At 45.9% G+C, this 17,429-nt stretch overlaps 1 protein-coding gene across 7 annotated transcripts in view; it reads right to left on the bottom strand.

Moving 5' to 3' along the window:
- Positions 1–17,429, bottom strand: part of szt2 (SZT2 subunit of KICSTOR complex) — a 76,290-nt gene that overhangs the window by 11,537 nt on the left and 47,324 nt on the right. For 3 of the 7 annotated variants that reach the window (XR_011036666.1, XM_068318448.1, XM_068318452.1), the window contains 12 exons: positions 17,235–17,365; positions 16,789–16,836; positions 15,764–15,885; positions 15,272–15,457; positions 13,878–14,133; positions 13,725–13,804; positions 12,497–12,622; positions 10,602–10,804; positions 10,310–10,406; positions 6,451–6,531; positions 5,046–5,120; positions 955–1,020 (listed from right to left, as the gene is read on the bottom strand). Coding sequence is in view for 6 of the 7 variants with exons in the window: in XM_068318448.1 (XP_068174549.1) it covers positions 955–1,020; positions 5,046–5,120; positions 6,451–6,531; positions 10,310–10,406; positions 10,602–10,804; positions 12,497–12,622; positions 13,725–13,804; positions 13,878–14,133; positions 15,272–15,457; positions 15,764–15,885; positions 16,789–16,836; positions 17,235–17,365 (1,471 nt within the window). In the remaining variant the exon portion in view is untranslated. The remainder of the gene's footprint in view (positions 1–954; positions 1,021–5,045; positions 5,121–6,450; positions 6,532–10,309; positions 10,407–10,601; positions 10,805–12,496; positions 12,623–13,724; positions 13,805–13,877; positions 14,134–15,271; positions 15,458–15,763; positions 15,886–16,788; positions 16,837–17,234; positions 17,366–17,429) is intronic. The other 4 variants (XM_068318450.1, XM_068318451.1, XM_068318449.1 and 1 more) reach the window with 4 other exon arrangements.

Below are 17,429 nucleotides of genomic sequence, written 5' to 3'. Positions count from 1 at the left end.
AGTCACTGAGGTGTGTTGCGCATGGAGCTGCCCAGGGTGCCCATGTAACCCCCTTTCACTGCTGGACAACAACCATTTTGAGGTGTTGACTTGGCTTCCAAATTGCCCGCATTTCAATCCAATTGATCATCAATGGGATTTGCATGGAGGGCCCATCGTGGATTTTACAGGGGTGAACGATCTGTGTCTAACATCTTTGTAAACACTCCATCACATCTCAGAGGTCTAGAGTCCATGTCGATGGGCTAGGACTGCTTTGGCAGCCACAGGGAACCTACACAATATTAGTCAGGTGTTCTAAATGTGATGGCTGGTTTGTGCACTGGTTTGCTCACATATCTAGACATTGACAAACTCATCTGTGGTCAGACTTTAACCATTTTAGCTGCAGGAAAACCAATCTGGTTTAGCTCAGATCTGTATTTCATTTCTTGCAAGCAGCAGCAGCAGATTTGTGTGATTCAATTATTGCCCGAGACACAAACAAATGCTGGGATCGATAGTGCAATTAGAGCTGGAGGACATCCCAGGTCCAGTCCTGTGGTTACCAGAGGAAAGACATCAAGAAAATGGTGTAATTAAAGGAAGAGTGCATGGCACAGCACGGCTTCACAAACACTGAGAGTCACAAGCTGAAACACCCAGAACACCCAATCAGTGAGCATGGAGACAAGTAGCCTAATGGATTTCAAGGAGGAAAGGAAATCAGAGTGGAGTTTGAACTTCAGGAGAAGGTATTTAAATCCCCGGCCTTTGCCCAGTTAAACCAGTATTTAAATATAAACCAAAGCACTGAACAGTGAGACACAATTATTTCCCAAGAGGCGATAAGGTAGACATGTAGATTTGGAAAGGAAGGCCAGCACTGATGGCAAGAAGGACAGTTGGGGTGGGGGGAGGAGGCCAAGCCTGATTGTAGTGAGACACCCCTCCCTTAAGATGGCTGGGACATACCGCACAGTCAGATACTGGGGTGGCGTCTGGAAATGGCTTGCAACGAGGTTTGGTGAGGAGGCTGCCCTGATGGAGAGACAACATGAGGTGGGACGAGGCAAAAACATGGAGACACAGACGGACCCAAAGGATAACAACCACAAAAAAACCCGGTTAGACTTTAGAAATAATACATAAATGAAATGAGGCATCATTATACACTTTAGAGATGGTCAATCATTGTGTTGGTCAGGAGCCATACCAGGAATTTGATGACTACTCCTTATCTGGCATTATCTGAAAGGTGGCTACCAAACATGACAATCATACATTTCTAGCATACCTGCCATTGCTTGTAATCTTTGACTAAAACACCTTGAAACAAGACCCACACAATGAGTTACCAGCAAACATCCAGTACGTGATGTGTTTAGGATGGACTACATGGTGTCAGGCATGTCAAAAGAAAAGTTAATGCTTCTGTCTAGCATCTCTGGCTAACTGTGAGATCAGGACTGTTTCAGGGTAGCTGTCCTCTCTGGGGCAGAACCAACACAGTCCATAGGGTTTGGACTGGGACCCAGAGTCTGGATGGTTCCAGTCCAGCCCCACCACATGGAGTGTGCTCCCACACCTGTGCCAGTTCCCTCTTGTGCACCAAACCAGGACGTAACTCCACCACTGCTCTCCACATTCCTCGTCTACAGGCCCTTTGTGTGTGTTGTGGTTGTATTTCATGAATATTTATGTCTGTGTCACATCCCTGTCCTACTGCCAAGCCACTGCTGAGCCAGAGGCAATGTCAGGAGAATTTTACCTGGTACAAGAGAAGAACTGAATCACTGCTCAGTGGTTCAAAGTCCTCTTTAAATTTAATTTGGAATTCAAGGTATCAGACTCTGGAGGAAGAGTGGAACAGTGCAGAATCTAAGTACCTTGAAGTCCATCATTCAAGCTTATTATCTACATTTAACAATGAGACGAGGTGCAGGGATTGGAGTGTTCTGTCCATACAGCTGCTCACCTCCCGTCCTCATGGAGATACTGGTTTCCTTCTCCAACACGACTCTGCATCTGCCCACAGTACTGAAAACACTCTGAACCAGTTTACTGACCAACCTGACTAACTCACCCATGAACTCTGTTGAGTGGGTGATCGCCAAGAGGAGGATGACACATGCCAGACCTCACAATGCAGGTGGCTACCAAAGCAACCTGGGACTCCATCATGACTGGGCAGTGCCCCAGCTCCCCTCAATCCACACAAGACTGAGCATCTGAAGCTTAACCAAAACCTTAGTCCATAAATGAGTACACTCTCATGAATTGTCACGATTCTGCATTATAAATCCTTTTTTGGACTGATCTTATAAAATAATGTCATATTTTGAGAATCAAGAAATTTTATTTGATTTTTTATTGAGCTTTAACCCATAACTTTTATATTAATATTGAAATATTTGTATTCATCTATAAAAAAAGAACAACCTCAAAAAATGTATAAAGGTTTAACTGTGAGAATTAAATTAAGGAGAAAACATTTTTCTGATTACTTGATAAAATAAACATGTAAGTACTACTGATACTAATTAGTACATTGACAAGACTCATGTGATGTGATCTGCTGATCATCATAGAATAGTTATGGGTCATATTGTATTGCATTATTAACCAAATTGACCATTAAAGGGACAATACTAGTCTCTAGAATTTGAAAACACATCGACTTTTATTTGTCCTGTGACATTGTTTTCTTCATGATTGAGTTCTGAGTACTGCTATCTGTCTCTCTCTCTCTCTACAAATGTTTTTGCGCATATAAATCATTTGCAAAATTACAAGCCTGAACTCTTCCCCAACACTGTCCATCTATGTGAAACACCTGGCCTGCAGTCCATTACCTGCATAACTTCTTGATGTCTGTGAACCATCACTGAGGGTCTGAATTGGTACTGAGGGTCTGAATTGGTACAGAAACCAGAACGGACCATTCAGTCTGTGAGCTGACTGCTGGAGGGTATCCATGAATGAATCAGACATGATATAAACACATTCACCGTCTACTTCATTAGACACATCTCTCCACGTGCTTCTTAACGCAAATCAGCCAATCACATGGCAGCAACTCAGTGCATTCAGGCATGTAGACATGGTCTAGGTCAGAGGAGAATGGCCAGACTGGTACTGATAGACTGATAGACAACAGTAACTCCACTAACCACTGGGTACAACCGAGGTGCAGGAGAGCTTCTCTGAACACGTGGAACCTGGAGGCAGATGTTCTCCAGCAGCAGAGACCACACCGGGTTCCACTGCTGTCAGCTGAGAACAGGAAGCTGAGGCTACAGTCCACACAGACTCACCACCATCAGACCAGAGAAGATTTAAAATAGGAGGTCTGGTCTGATGAGTCTGGATATCTGTTGGGACATTCGGATGGTCGGGTCAGAATTTGGTGTCAATAACATAAAGGCATGGATCCATCCTGCCTGCTCTCAACGGTTCAGGCTGCTGGGGGAGTTGTGGTGTGGGGGACATCTTCATGGCACATTTAGACCCTCTTGGTACCAACTTACTGCTGTCGTACTGACAGCAGTGAGTCAGACCTGTTCCTACTGGACTCAGGCAGGGCTGTCATTTATCACCGGTTCTGTTCATAATTTTATGGACATAAATCTTATTTTCTAGATGTAACCGAGGGCCGGTTTGTGGGCCACAGGATTTCACCTCCACTTTTTGCAGATGATGTTGTCCTGTCGGCGTCATTGAGCCTGGTTTGGCAGCTGAGTGCAAAGCAAGAAGAACATTTATCAGCACTTCCAGATCCAAGGCCAGAGTTACCAACTGGAGGAAGGTGGTCTACCCTCTCAGTTGAGTCAGTGGGGAGTCTTTGCCCCAAGTGGAGGAGTTCAAGTAACTTGGGGTCTTGTTCACAAGTGAAGTGATGGAGCATGATATTAATGTGGATCAGCACAGCGGCTGCAGTGATGCAGTCATTTAGGTCTGTCGTAGTGAAGAAGGAGCTGAGCCCAAAGACGCTCAGTCCTACTCTCACCTACGGTCATGAGCTTCGAGTCAACACTGAAAGGACAAGATCCAAATGACTTTCCTCCATAGGACAGCTGAGTGCATACTTAAGATAAAGGGTGAGGAGCCACTGCTCCTCCCCCTCGAGTGGTGCCAGCTGAGGTGGAGCATCTATTTTGAATGCCTCCCGGACGCCTCCCCAGGGAGGTGTTCCTGGCATGTCCTACAGTGAGGAGGCCTCAGTGAACCATCTTCTGATGGCTGGAAGGTCTATGACTCTCACATGGCCTGGCATTGCCTCGAGATCCGCCTGGAAGAGCGGGAGGAGGTGTCTGGGGCAAGGGAAGACTGGGCATCCCTGCTCAGACTGTATCCTCCCTCAACCAGGCCCTGGATAGCGGTTTGAAGATGGATGAAAAGATAATGTGGTAAAGCGTTAATGCGTTCCTCATCGTTAATGCAGACACTGTTTTGCTGATGGCCTCTACGTCTGATAAGAGACAGCAGACTAGGATTTCTTCAACGGCACTAATATACAATGTTTCAGACAGTGAATAAAGAGCTAGAGCAATGTGTAAAAGTCTACAGGACTATTAATGGAGGCAAGCCTAGTAATGATATAATTATAATGATAATACATTTGTTATATATATAATTTTATTATATAATGGTAATATGATATAATATGTAACATATGTACAATAGTCTACCTAATCACTGAAACCATTTATTGGAATGGAATTTCAGTGTATACTTTTTCATTTTGAAAGTCACCACATTTACACAAACACTTGTTTCTGTGAAAAAAATCATTCATAACTGTAACAACTTACAATAAATAAATATACCTTCAGCACCTAATTATTCATTATCGCAATGTCCCTGAGCTAAACATCCTGTTAACATTCTTAAACCACAAACAGGACCAGATGCTGGACTCCTCTGGATCCACCGGTCAAACAAAGGAGATTAGAACACCTACCCTGTCTCATTCAAAAGTCAACACTTAAACCAACACTTTTTTATGCTTTCATTCCCAGTAGTCCATTTACAGTTGAGTATGCAGACAACACTCAAGAGTTTACCTGAGAGTTGACCGTCTGGCCCATGGGGATGCGGGAACACTCCAGCGCGTACTGCTTCACACAGAAGTAACACCCCTGCAGACGGTGGGGGCACAGCAAAGGTTCATTTGTAAGAAAATGATGAGAATGAAAACATTATGAGTACAGTTAGAACTTTTTTAATAATCATTTCTTTTGCATATCCAAACTTGGGCAGCACCGTGTGCAGTGCTGTTGCTGTTATTACACAGAAGAAAGTCCTGGGTTCAGCTCCACCTGGGGACTTCCTGTCCACTATCTGCAGGTTCTACCAGTGTGTTTGTGGGTTCTCCAGCTTCCCATCACCATCAAAGACCATGCAACGCATTTGAACTGGTCACTAGTTTTGTCCCGTTTCCCCAGCTTGTGGGCTCTACAGTCGAGACAGGACCCGTCTGATGTCCAGATGTTAGGAGTGTGAAGGGTTAAGGGGGACCCCTACAATGTATGCGGTACATGTAGAGACCTGAAACAATGTGCTTTCATAACAGAACCCCTTTAATGCTCACTTTCTCCTCTAATAATGCTAATAATGATAATGCTTTTTATTCTATTTGTAACTTTGCTGCTCTTTTTTCTGCTATTTCTGTTACTGTCTGTGCTCTTCCTCTAAATAATCACAATAACTAATATAACATAATTAATAGAACAAAAACAATAACATCATGGATTTTCTACACTGCTTACATTCTTGACAGGGAAATGAGCAATAATCCACCTGTGTTACATGTTTGTGCTGGAGGGGGGGCTGACCATCTCTCCGACCTCATGTCTGAGAGATCCCAGTCAGACACGGGAGAACATTCACCCTCCACAGTGGTGCATAGTAACACACAGTAGTGAGAACACATTGTCACTGCCTTGGTCACGTCTGTAACTTCATTACAGACTTCTGCTGACTTCATGTCCAGAGGAAAAGCTCTTAGTTAATGTCCTTTCAGTGAAATAGAGGACATTCACTAGAGTGTGATACAGGAGGTTAGAACAATGAATGGTGTGTGACTGTACTCTAGAACAGATTGACTCACAGCACTCAAACACTAGTGATCACACTAGTGATCACACTAGTGATCACACTAGTGATCACACTAGTGATGGACCAGCCACTCACCCGTCAGTCCTCTACCTGAACTCATTACTTTGTCTCATTCCAGACGTCACATGACACCGATGTCCTCCTGGACCTGATCTCGACAGGAGGTTTGTTTCCTTCCAACAGTCTACCTGAACAGTCTGTGTGAAGATCTAAAACATCATCACATCCTGCTGGATGATTAAATACAGTCAATGGAGTCCAGTTGTTCTTTACATAACTGACTCATGACTGTCCCCTGACTGTTTACAGTCCTTATAAAGTCACCCAGTGCCCCCCCTAACATCCTCTCACCTGGAAAGCCAGTTCCATCAACACGATCCCCCCCGGTAGAGCTCGCTGCAGGTGATACGCAGCAGAACCAGCAGCTGTCGTCTGCAGAGACAAAACCAACTAAACGATCAGAAGATTAGATCCGAGTTACAGCTGGACGAGTTCAGGATGGGGGGGGGTGTTCAATGATTAGACCTGCTGGTCCTATTGGGGCTAATCTCTACAGAATATGAAACAGGACATGTATGCACTTTGTTTGTGATGCTGTAGAGGAGGGATTAAGGGGTTTAGGTTTAGGGGCGTATGAGAAAAAGGTGTGTTTGTTATGGGGTCACAAGGAGGTGACAGATCTGACCTTCTTTTACATTTTTCACATTCAATGTTTGCACATTTTTCAAAAGTGGAAAAAAGGTTGAAACCTTTCAATGACATATGGTTTAGAGACATTTATAAATGACTACAGTAGGTTTTATGACATGTACAAAACCCAGCTTCTCTGGAAAAGGTGTGTCCGATTATAAAGCAACAAGTCTAAACTGAGATTAGCGTAAAACACGTTTTCTGTTGGTAACTAACGTTACTGTTAGTGATGTTGGTAACTAACGTTACTGTTACTGATGTTGGTAACTAACGTTACCGATGTTGGTAACTAACGTTACCGATGTTGGTAACTAACGTTACCGATGTTGGTAACTAACGTTACCGTTAGTGATGTTGGTAACTAACGTTACCGTTAGTGATGTTGGTAACTAACGTTACCGTTAGTGATGTTGGTAACTAACGTTACCGTTAGTGATGTTGGTAACTAACGTTACCGTTAGTGATGTTGGTAACTAACGTTACCGATAGTGATGTTGGTAACTAACGTTACCGATGTTGGTAACTAACGTTACCGATGTTGGTAACTAACGTTACCGATGTTGGTAACTAACGTTACCGATGTTGGTAACTAACGTTACCGATGTTGGTAACTAACGTAACCGATGTTGGTAACTAACGTTACCGATGTTGGTAACTAACGTTACCGATGTTGGTAACTAACGTTACCGATGTTGGTAACTAACGTTACCGATGTTGGTAACTAACGTTACCGATGTTGGTAACTAACGTTACCGATGTTGGTAACTAACGTTACCGATGTTGGTAACTAACGTTACCGATGTTGGTAACTAACGTTACCGATGTTGGTAACTAACGTTACCGATGTTGGTAACTAACGTTACCGATGTTGGTAACTAACGTTACCGATGTTGGTAACTAACGTTACCGTTAGTGATGTTGGTAACTAACGTTACCGTTAGTGATGTTGGTAACTAACGTTACCGTTAGTGATGTTGGTAACTAACGTTACCGTTAGTGATGTTGGTAACTAACGTTACCGTTAGTGATGTTGGTAACTAACGTTACCGTTAGTGATGTTGGTAACTAACGTTACCGTTAGTGATGTTGGTAACTAACGTTACCGTTAGTGATGTTGGTACCTAACGTTACCGTTAGTGATGTTGGTAACTAACGTTACCGTTAGTGATGTTGGTAACTAACGTTACCGTTAGTGATGTTGGTAACTAACGTTACCGTTAGTGATGTTGGTAACTAACGTTACCGTTAGTGATGTTGGTAACTAACGTTACCGTTAGTGATGTTGGTAACTAACGTTACCGTTAGTGATGTTGGTAACTAACGTTACCGTTAGTGATGTTGGTAACTAACGTTACCGTTAGTGATGTTGGTAACTAACGTTACCGTTAGTGATGTTGGTAACTAACGTTACCGTTAGTGATGTTGGTAACTAACGTTACCGTTAGTGATGTTGGTAACTAACGTTACCGTTAGTGATGTTGGTAACTAACGTTACCGTTAGTGATGTTGGTACCTAACGTTACCGTTAGTGATGTTGGTAACTAACGTTACCGTTAGTGATGTTGGTAACTAACGTTACCGTTAGTGATGTTGGTACCTAACGTTACCGTTAGTGATGTTGGTAACTAACGTTACCGTTAGTGATGTTGGTAACTAACGTTACCGTTACTGATGTTGGTAACTAACGTTACCGTTAGTGATGTTGGTACCTAACGTTACCGTTAGTGATGTTGGTAACTAACGTTACCGTTAGTGATGTTGGTAACTAACGTTACCGTTAGTGATGTTGGTACCTAACGTTACTGTTAGTGATGTTGGTAAATAACGTTACCGTTAGTGATGTTGGTAACTAACGTTACCGTTAGTGATGTTGGTACCTAACGTTACTGTTAGTGATGTTGGTAACTAACGTTACCGTTAGTGATGTTGGTAACTAACGTTACCGTTAGTGATGTTGGTACCTAACGTTACCGTTAGTGATGTTGGTAACTAACGTTACCGTTACTGATGTTGGTAACTAACGTTACTGTTAGTGATGTTGGTACCTAACGTTACTGTTAGTGATGTTGGTAACTAACGTTACCGTTACTGATGTTGGTAACTAACGTTACCGTTAGTGATGTTGGTAACTAACGTTACTGTTAGTGATGTTGGTACCTAACGTTACCGTTAGTGATGTTGGTAACTAACGTTACCGTTACTGATGTTGGTAACTAACGTTACTGTTAGTGATGTTGGTAACTAACGTTACTGTTAGTGATGTTGGTAACTAACGTTACTGTTAGTGATGTTGGTACCTAACGTTACTGTTAGTGATGTTGGTAACTAACGTTACCGTTAGTGATGTTGGTAACTAACGTTACCGTTAGTGATGTTGGTAAATAACGTTACCGTTAGTGATGTTGGTAACTAACGTTACCGTTAGTGATGTTGGTAACTAACGTTACCGTTAGTGATGTTGGTACCTAACGTTACTGTTAGTGATGTTGGTAACTAACGTTACCGTTAGTGATGTTGGTAACTAACGTTACCGTTAGTGATGTTGGTAACTAACGTTACCGTTAGTGATGTTGGTACCTAACGTTACTGTTAGTGATGTTGGTAACTAACGTTACCGTTAGTGATGTTGGTAAATAACGTTACCGTTAGTGATGTTGGTAAATAACGTTACCGTTAGTGATGTTGGTAACTAACGTTACCGTTACTGATGTTGGTAACTAACGTTACTGTTAGTGATGTTGGTAACTAACGTTACTGTTAGTGATGTTGGTAACTAACGTTACTGTTAGTGATGTTGGTAACTAACGTTACCGTTAGTGATGTTGGTACCTAACGTTACTGTTAGTGATGTTGGTAACTAACGTTACCGTTAGTGATGTTGGTAAATAACGTTACCGTTAGTGATGTTGGTAACTAACGTTACCGTTAGTGATGTTGGTAACTAACGTTACTGTTAGTGATGTTGGTAACTAACGTTACCGTTAGTGATGTTGGTAACTAACGTTACTGTTAGTGATGTTGGTAACTAACGTTACTGTTAGTGATGTTGGTAACTAACGTTACTGTTAGTGATGTTGGTAACTAACGTTACTGTTAGTGATGTTGGTAACTAACGTTACCGTTAGTGATGTTGGTAACTAACGTTACTGTTAGTGATGTTGGTACCTAAGGTTACTGTTAGTGATGTTGGTAACTAACGTTACCGTTAGTGATGTTGGTAAATAACGTTACCGTTAGTGATGTTGGTAACTAACGTTACTGTTAGTGATGTTGGTAACTAACGTTACCGTTAGTGATGTTGGTAAATAACGTTACCGTTAGTGATGGTAGTGATAGTTCACTGTCAGCCTAGACACATTCAGAAATATCACACGTAGGTATAAAGGAGGGAATGAACACTAGGAAGAAATTAATTACATGCAGTGAAGGAAACTATTGCTTTCTGGGGAGTGTGTGTGTGTGTGTGTGTGTGTGTGTGTGTGTGTGTGTGTGTGTGTGTGTCTCTGAGGCACTCCCCCACCTTAGGGCTGTCCTCACTCTTCTGCTTTACGTAGGAGAAGGACATCCTCCCCTCTGACGACATGGAGCTGATCATGGCGGCGCGAGCCCGAGCGATGCTGTAACAGACGTGTGGGGGGGGGGGGTCAGTCAGATCAGATAGCTTTCACAGAGAATACAGAGGGGTGGGGGAAACGGTTGTTGATGCTGTGTGAAACAGCCTCTACTGATAGAATGGTGAGGTGGTTAAACTAATGACAACAGACGACCAGCACTGGTGCAAAAGAACAACAAGAGGCGTGTGACGGACTGACCTGCGGGCGGGGGAGGGGGGCCGGACCTGCACCAGGATGAAGCCCATGCTCTGCAGGTACTGGACGTACTGCTGGAGGAAGCTGCTGGAGATGTCCAGCAGCCAGGACTCGTCCTTCAGCCGGCCGGGGAGAACGTCTGCAGAGTCGCTGCTGTAGCTCCTGTCCCGACCCGACGCCGTAGAGTCGCTGGAGCAGTGACGCTTCTGGTGCACACACACCAGGTCACATTTACACCACAGATAAACATCACACTCTGTTCACATAAAGGAAATGAATACAGCAGACCTCAGACTACAGCCGGCCTCAGTCTGAGGTCCTCATGGCGTTCTGCTTAGTGTTGGTGTTCATAGACCTAAAACTGTTCATGTCAGGAGAACTAAATGTGTAGAGACGAATCAACGGTTTCAAACATTTCATGTTCATGTTAAATGTCTTCAGTGAATTCATACGTAAATAAATGAAAGGTATGAAAGATGTAGATCAGATAAACTCCTGAGGTGACAGAAGGGTGTAGACCCAGCCCCAACCATGAGGAAGGTCTAAAACTCTTCCTGCTGATTCATTTCACTGGTAATGAAATTCAGCATCACTCTCTGTCTGGTCCCACTTGTGAACAGTACCTGTGGTGAACTAGTGTTTTTCCTCCTGTCCTGACCTGGCAGTGGAACACTAACGTGTGTTAATGGACCGCCTCCAGCTGCAGACACAGGCCTCAGAGGTTCCTCTGCTCCTGTCATCAACCACTACCTGTGTCTCTGCTTCACACCAGCTGCCATGAGCCCCCCAGGACGGGACTGGTCGTCAGGGGAAACGGTTCATTTGTGTTTTATGTTCGTTTATCAGTAAACAATCCTTTAAGCCTCTAAATGACCAAACAGGAACCAGTGGGGCCTAAATATCACTGGGGATCCTGGGGGGTGGGAGGACGCTGAGGACACACACACAAAGACAAAAAAAACACACACACACACACACACTCACACACACACACACACACAGACACAGACACACACACAGACACACACACACACACACACACACACAGACACACACACACAGACACAAACACACACACAAACACACACAAACACACACACACAGACACAAACACACAAAGACACAAACACACACACACACACACACAGACACACACACAGACACACACACACACACAGACACACACACACAGACACAAACACACACAAACACACACAAACACACACACACAGACACAAACACACACAGACACACACACAAACACACACACGCACACAAAGACACAAACACACACACACAGACACAAACACACACACACAGACACAAACACACACAAACACACACACACAGACACAAACACACACACAAACACACACAAACACACACACACAGACACAAACACACACAAACACACACACACAGACACAAACACACACACGCACACAAAGACACAAACACACACACGCACACAAAGACACAAACACACACACACAGACACACACACAAACACACACACACAGACACACACACACAAACACACACACACAGACACACACACACACACACACACAGACACACACACACACACACAGACACACACACACACACACACACACACACAGACACACACAGACACAAACACACACACAAACACACACAAACACACACACACAGACACAAACACACACAGACACACACACACAAACACACACACACACACACACACACACACAAACACACACAGACACACACACAAACACACAAAGACACAAACACAAACACACACACAAAGACACACACACAGACACACACACAGACACACACACACACACACACACACACACACACACACAAACACACACACACACACACACACACAAACACACACACACACACACCTTCACTGGCAGCTGGACGATCTGTTCCTGCTGGATCTGCTTACGGAACAGGGGGTCAAACAGGAGGGGCGTGGCGCAGTAGTGGACCAGCCTGGAGGACTGCTTCAGGATGTCCAGGTCTGTCCCCTGGGGGGGTATGTTAATGAGACGGTGTCAGTGCTGGGGGGGAACCCTGATGGATAGAACAGGGTCCAGACTGCAGCATCATGACCACACACAGTGTGTGTGTCCAGTGTGGTCTACACACTGGACACACACACTGTTCCTGGTGGTCTACACACTGGACACACGCACACACTGTTCCTGGTGGTCTACACACTGGACACACACACACTGTTCCTGGTGGTCTACACACTGGACACACACACTGTTCCTGGTGGTCTACACACTGGACACACACACACTGTTCCTGGTGGTCTACACACTGGACACACACACACTGTTCCTGGTGGTCTACACACTGGACACGCACACTGTTCCTGGTGGTCTACACACTGGACACACACACACACTGTTCCTGGTGGTCTACCCTACACACTGGACACACGTACACACTGTTCCAGGTGGTCTACACACTGGACACACACACTGTTCCTGGTGGTCTACACACTGGACACACACACTGTTCCTGGTAGTCTACACACTGGACACACGCACTGTTCCTGGTGGTCTACACACTGGACACACACACTGTTCCTGGTAGTCTACACACTGGACACACACACTGTTCCTGGTGGTCTACACACTGGACACACACACTGTTCCTGGTAGTCTACACACTGGACACACACACACTGTTCCTGGTGGTCTACACACTGGACACACACACTGTTCCTGGTGGTCTACACACTGGACACACACACTGTTCCTGGTAGTCTACACACTGGACACACACACACTGTTCCTGGTGGTCTACACACTGGACACACACACTGTTCCTGGTGGTCTACACACTGGACACACACACTGTTCCTGGTAGTCTACACACTGGACACACACACTGTTCCTGGTAGTCTACACACTGGACACACACACACTGTTCCCGGTGGTCTACACACTGGACACACACACACTGTTCCTGGTGGTCTACACACTGGACACACACACACTGTTCCTGGTGGTCTACACACTGGACACACACATACTGTTCCTGGTGGTCTACACACTGGACACACACACTGTTCCTGGTGGTCTACACACTGGACACACAGGGGGGGTTGTTACTCACAGAGATGGGCATGTTGGACTGCGCTGACCTCTGCTGCCAGGTCACAAACAGGTTTTCTATCTTCATCTGTTTCTCCATTTCTGTCAGCAGAGACAAGTGGGGGTCATTCCAACCCAGTGCGGGGGTGATGGAGGAGGGGACCCCAGCCCGTACCTCTACGCTCAGCAGCTTTGATGTCCAGCAGCTGTCCCCCGTGTCGGGATACCACGTCGCCCTCCACCAGGGGGCGCAAGGAGCACACGTCCCTGAGGGCCTCGTCGAAGGGCAGCAGCTCAGAGGGGAAGTGGAGCGGGGCCAGGCTCCGACCGGAGCCCCCCAGTCGGCCCTGGTCCTTACTGGTGAAGGGGGGTACGGCGCTGCGCAGCAACGCATCAGGCTCCATGGAGGGGCTCAGGAACGGGTTGGGGTCCTGTCACCCCAGGAAGAAAAGCAACCAATAAAAACACAAATGGGAACTACGGCCAAACAGTAGAAAAGGATGTTTCCATCCAGACTGTAAATCAGCAGCAGCAGCAAACAACACCAGTAAATAAGAAATACACTCCAGGTAAAGGAAAAGGACCACCAGAGTACAGCTGGGATTACCTTAGTGTGTGTGACCAGAATGCACCACTGTTTCTCTGGACTGCTGACCTCCAGTATTTAAAGTTCTCCACCTTCACTCTTCGTCTCTCCTCCTCTCATTTATTCATGTGTTCTGTTTTACTCTCCTGCTCCTCTCCATGACACCACCTTTCTGAATGTTCCTCCACCTGTCCCTGCTCTCACTGCAGATCACAATGTCATCTGCAAACCCGGTGGTCGATGGGAATGGTAGTGTAACTTCCTGTGTCAGCCTAACAACACCACTGCAGACAGGAGGGGCTCAGAGCTGATCCCTGATCAGTCCACCTCTACCTCCAACTCCTCTGTCACACCTCTCTGTTCTGCTGCCCTCGGACATGTCCTGCATTAGTCCAACTAAAAACTCTGTTGTCACACCAGAAGACCTTCTTGTGATAAAAACATTGATTTGAAACTCCATGTTGAGGCTGTTCTGTAAATAGTTTTAAAATAAACCATAAATATAGCAACTTCTGATCAATGCATATCAATTTCAGACTTGAAATAATGTAGTGATTTAAGCCCCACCCATTTCTGGTCCAACCACACCCACTTCCAGGTTAAGCCCCACCCATACAGATAGTGGTGTACTCGCTCATCCCTAGAGCCTACACACACATTATATAGTATCAGTTACCTCTGACACCTATAATCAATATGGTTTCATTTATTAAATAGATTATTGTCACTCAGGGGCTATTTTTCCAAGAGCAGCCAATAATGATCCTTTGTCCTGCTAGAAATCCCACTACTGGGAACTGTCAGCGTAGAAACACTACACCTGCTCTGTAAAGACAGTCTGAGCACATGTAAACACAGGTCAGAGGTCAACGTGTTTGAGATGTCACCAGAGGGACATCATGGCAGCTGCTGCCTCATAGGTCACCTCAGTGGGTGAAGAACCGTCTCACTGCAGACACGTCCAGGTGCTCCCCCACCCTCACCTGTTTGGAGTCCAGTTCGTGGGTGGGGGCGTCAGAGAAGCAGTAGTGATGGTAGAGCCCCATCTTCTGGTTCAGCAGACACTGGACAACGTGAGCTCTGGCATTCTGCCACTTCACCAGTCGCACCAGTTCACGGTTCAGGGACGAGCCCAGGTCCACAGACCAGTTGTAGCTGTACAGGGTCACCTGCAGGACCAGTGGGGAGAGTGGTTAGACGGGGTCAGGACCGTCAGGAGCTCCCACAAGAAGGTCATCCATCCCTCCGTCGGTCTCATCTGTAGCCACTGTTCTGCCCCACAGGTCTGGGGTGTTGCTGGAGCCGATCCCAGCCGGCTATGGGCGAGTCACAAGTGCATCTTGGGTAGTTTTGGGTGATGAATCCGTTAAAGAAGAGAATGCCTTCCTGCCTCCCACACAACTTACATCCAACAGTCAGAAATGTAACGGTGTAGTTTACTGTTTGTCACAAGGAGTATTTCCAACAGTTCCCACCTTCTTGTCCAGGACGCTGATGAACAGGAACCTCTGGCGGGGGGCCACGCCCGCCCCAGCCTTGTTGGGGCTGAAGCAGTCACTCGGCTCCAGAGCCTCGAAACGCTGGAAGCCTTTGTGAGCTGGAGGAAGAGACGTGAGTGGAACCATGAAGCAGCAAACCCCCCCACAGTTCCTCTACCTCACTGGAACCAAAGGGTCACAGGGGTCACAGGGGTCACAGGTGATTCCTGTGTTCAACAGCTTCAGCTGGACTTACAAAACAAACTGAAGACACCTCCAATCCAAGAGGCGTCTTCACTTCAAACAGCTGTGGGGATTTCAGGCTGTTAGAATTATTATTATCAGGGGAAGTCATTAAAATCCAGTTCCAGGGTTCTGTGTGGGGGCTGCCCTCCCCCAACCCAGGGGAACTGGAGTCCATTCACACAGGTATTCAGAGGGGTGTCAGTGGCTGAACTGCACACAGATGGAACAGCAATGGGGGCGAAAAGCAACGACAACGCAGCAGGACTGATGGTGTCAAGAATTAAAATCTACAGAGAACAGAAATATCAGGGATGTCTGCTCAATGTAACACTGAGCCAACGTGTCACTGTATCAGTGATCAATCACTCTGTATGCAAATCAGGTCAGAGTGGAGCATCTGCTGATCAGCTACGTCATGTAGAGCTGTGTCATAGGCAGTGGATTGGCTACATTATGGTTTTAATCCCATTTCATGAATCTGGATTAGCAGTCCGTCAGATATCATGGCTGTCAGTGCTGTTTGATCTGGTTTAACGCCTGTTCATCTTCAACAGATCACAAACAGGGTTATATACGTTTAGTGTCCTCGACTGTAAGGCTGAATGTCTGTGTGTTGACATCAGAATAAAAGATGAACTGAATGAGTCTGAATGAGTTGTGAGGTGGGGGGGGTTCAGTGTGGTGGGGGGGTTCAGTGGTGATGAACTCCGGCTTGTGACCCCATCAGCTGAGACATCCCATCAGCACCCGTGTGTGAAGCTGAAGAATGAACTTACGTGTGAACCTATTTAGCACGGGGGAGTGTTCCTCATCTGAACTGTCGTCTGTAAGCAAACACATGGTACAAACAGCCAGGCGGGGGCGACAGTGAGACACACAGCTCAACACCAATGACCAGGAGGCAAACACACACACACACACACACACACACACACACACACACTGGTTACTCTACACAGCTAAGAAAACACACATCCAGAGCAGCAGCAGCGTGTTGACGGCTGTGACAATGAACTGGCACAAAAGATGGGGGGGGGTCACTTAAATTTCAGATGCAAAAGACTAAAATAGAGGGCTACCAACGTAGACCGGATGTAGACTGGATGTACCAGTGGGGCACAGAAGCAGAGGGACAGAAACGGTCCTGTGGGTGGGGTCCGGACCCCCCCAACACACACACACACACCACAGAACCATAACACTCACTGGCTCCAGACATTACCCTGCTCGGTGCTGCAGTGCCATTGGTGGAAGTTTCGTCCAGTCAGAATGAAGCTCCTTGAGGCACCTGGGGGCTGGCTCAGGTTGGGGGTCAGGGGTAACGGCACAAACACCTCTCCAGACCCCGGGCAGCTAAAGGTGTGGGGCAAACACTAAACATTATTGATGAAAATGTAAGAAAATACCAAGATGTCCA

This window comes from Antennarius striatus, chromosome 7 (genome assembly GCF_040054535.1).
Source record: "Antennarius striatus isolate MH-2024 chromosome 7, ASM4005453v1, whole genome shotgun sequence".
Classification (NCBI taxonomy): Eukaryota; Metazoa; Chordata; class Actinopteri; order Lophiiformes; family Antennariidae; genus Antennarius; species Antennarius striatus.
Note: the sequence above shows the minus strand (reverse complement) of the source record. Positions and strands in the feature narration are given on the sequence as shown.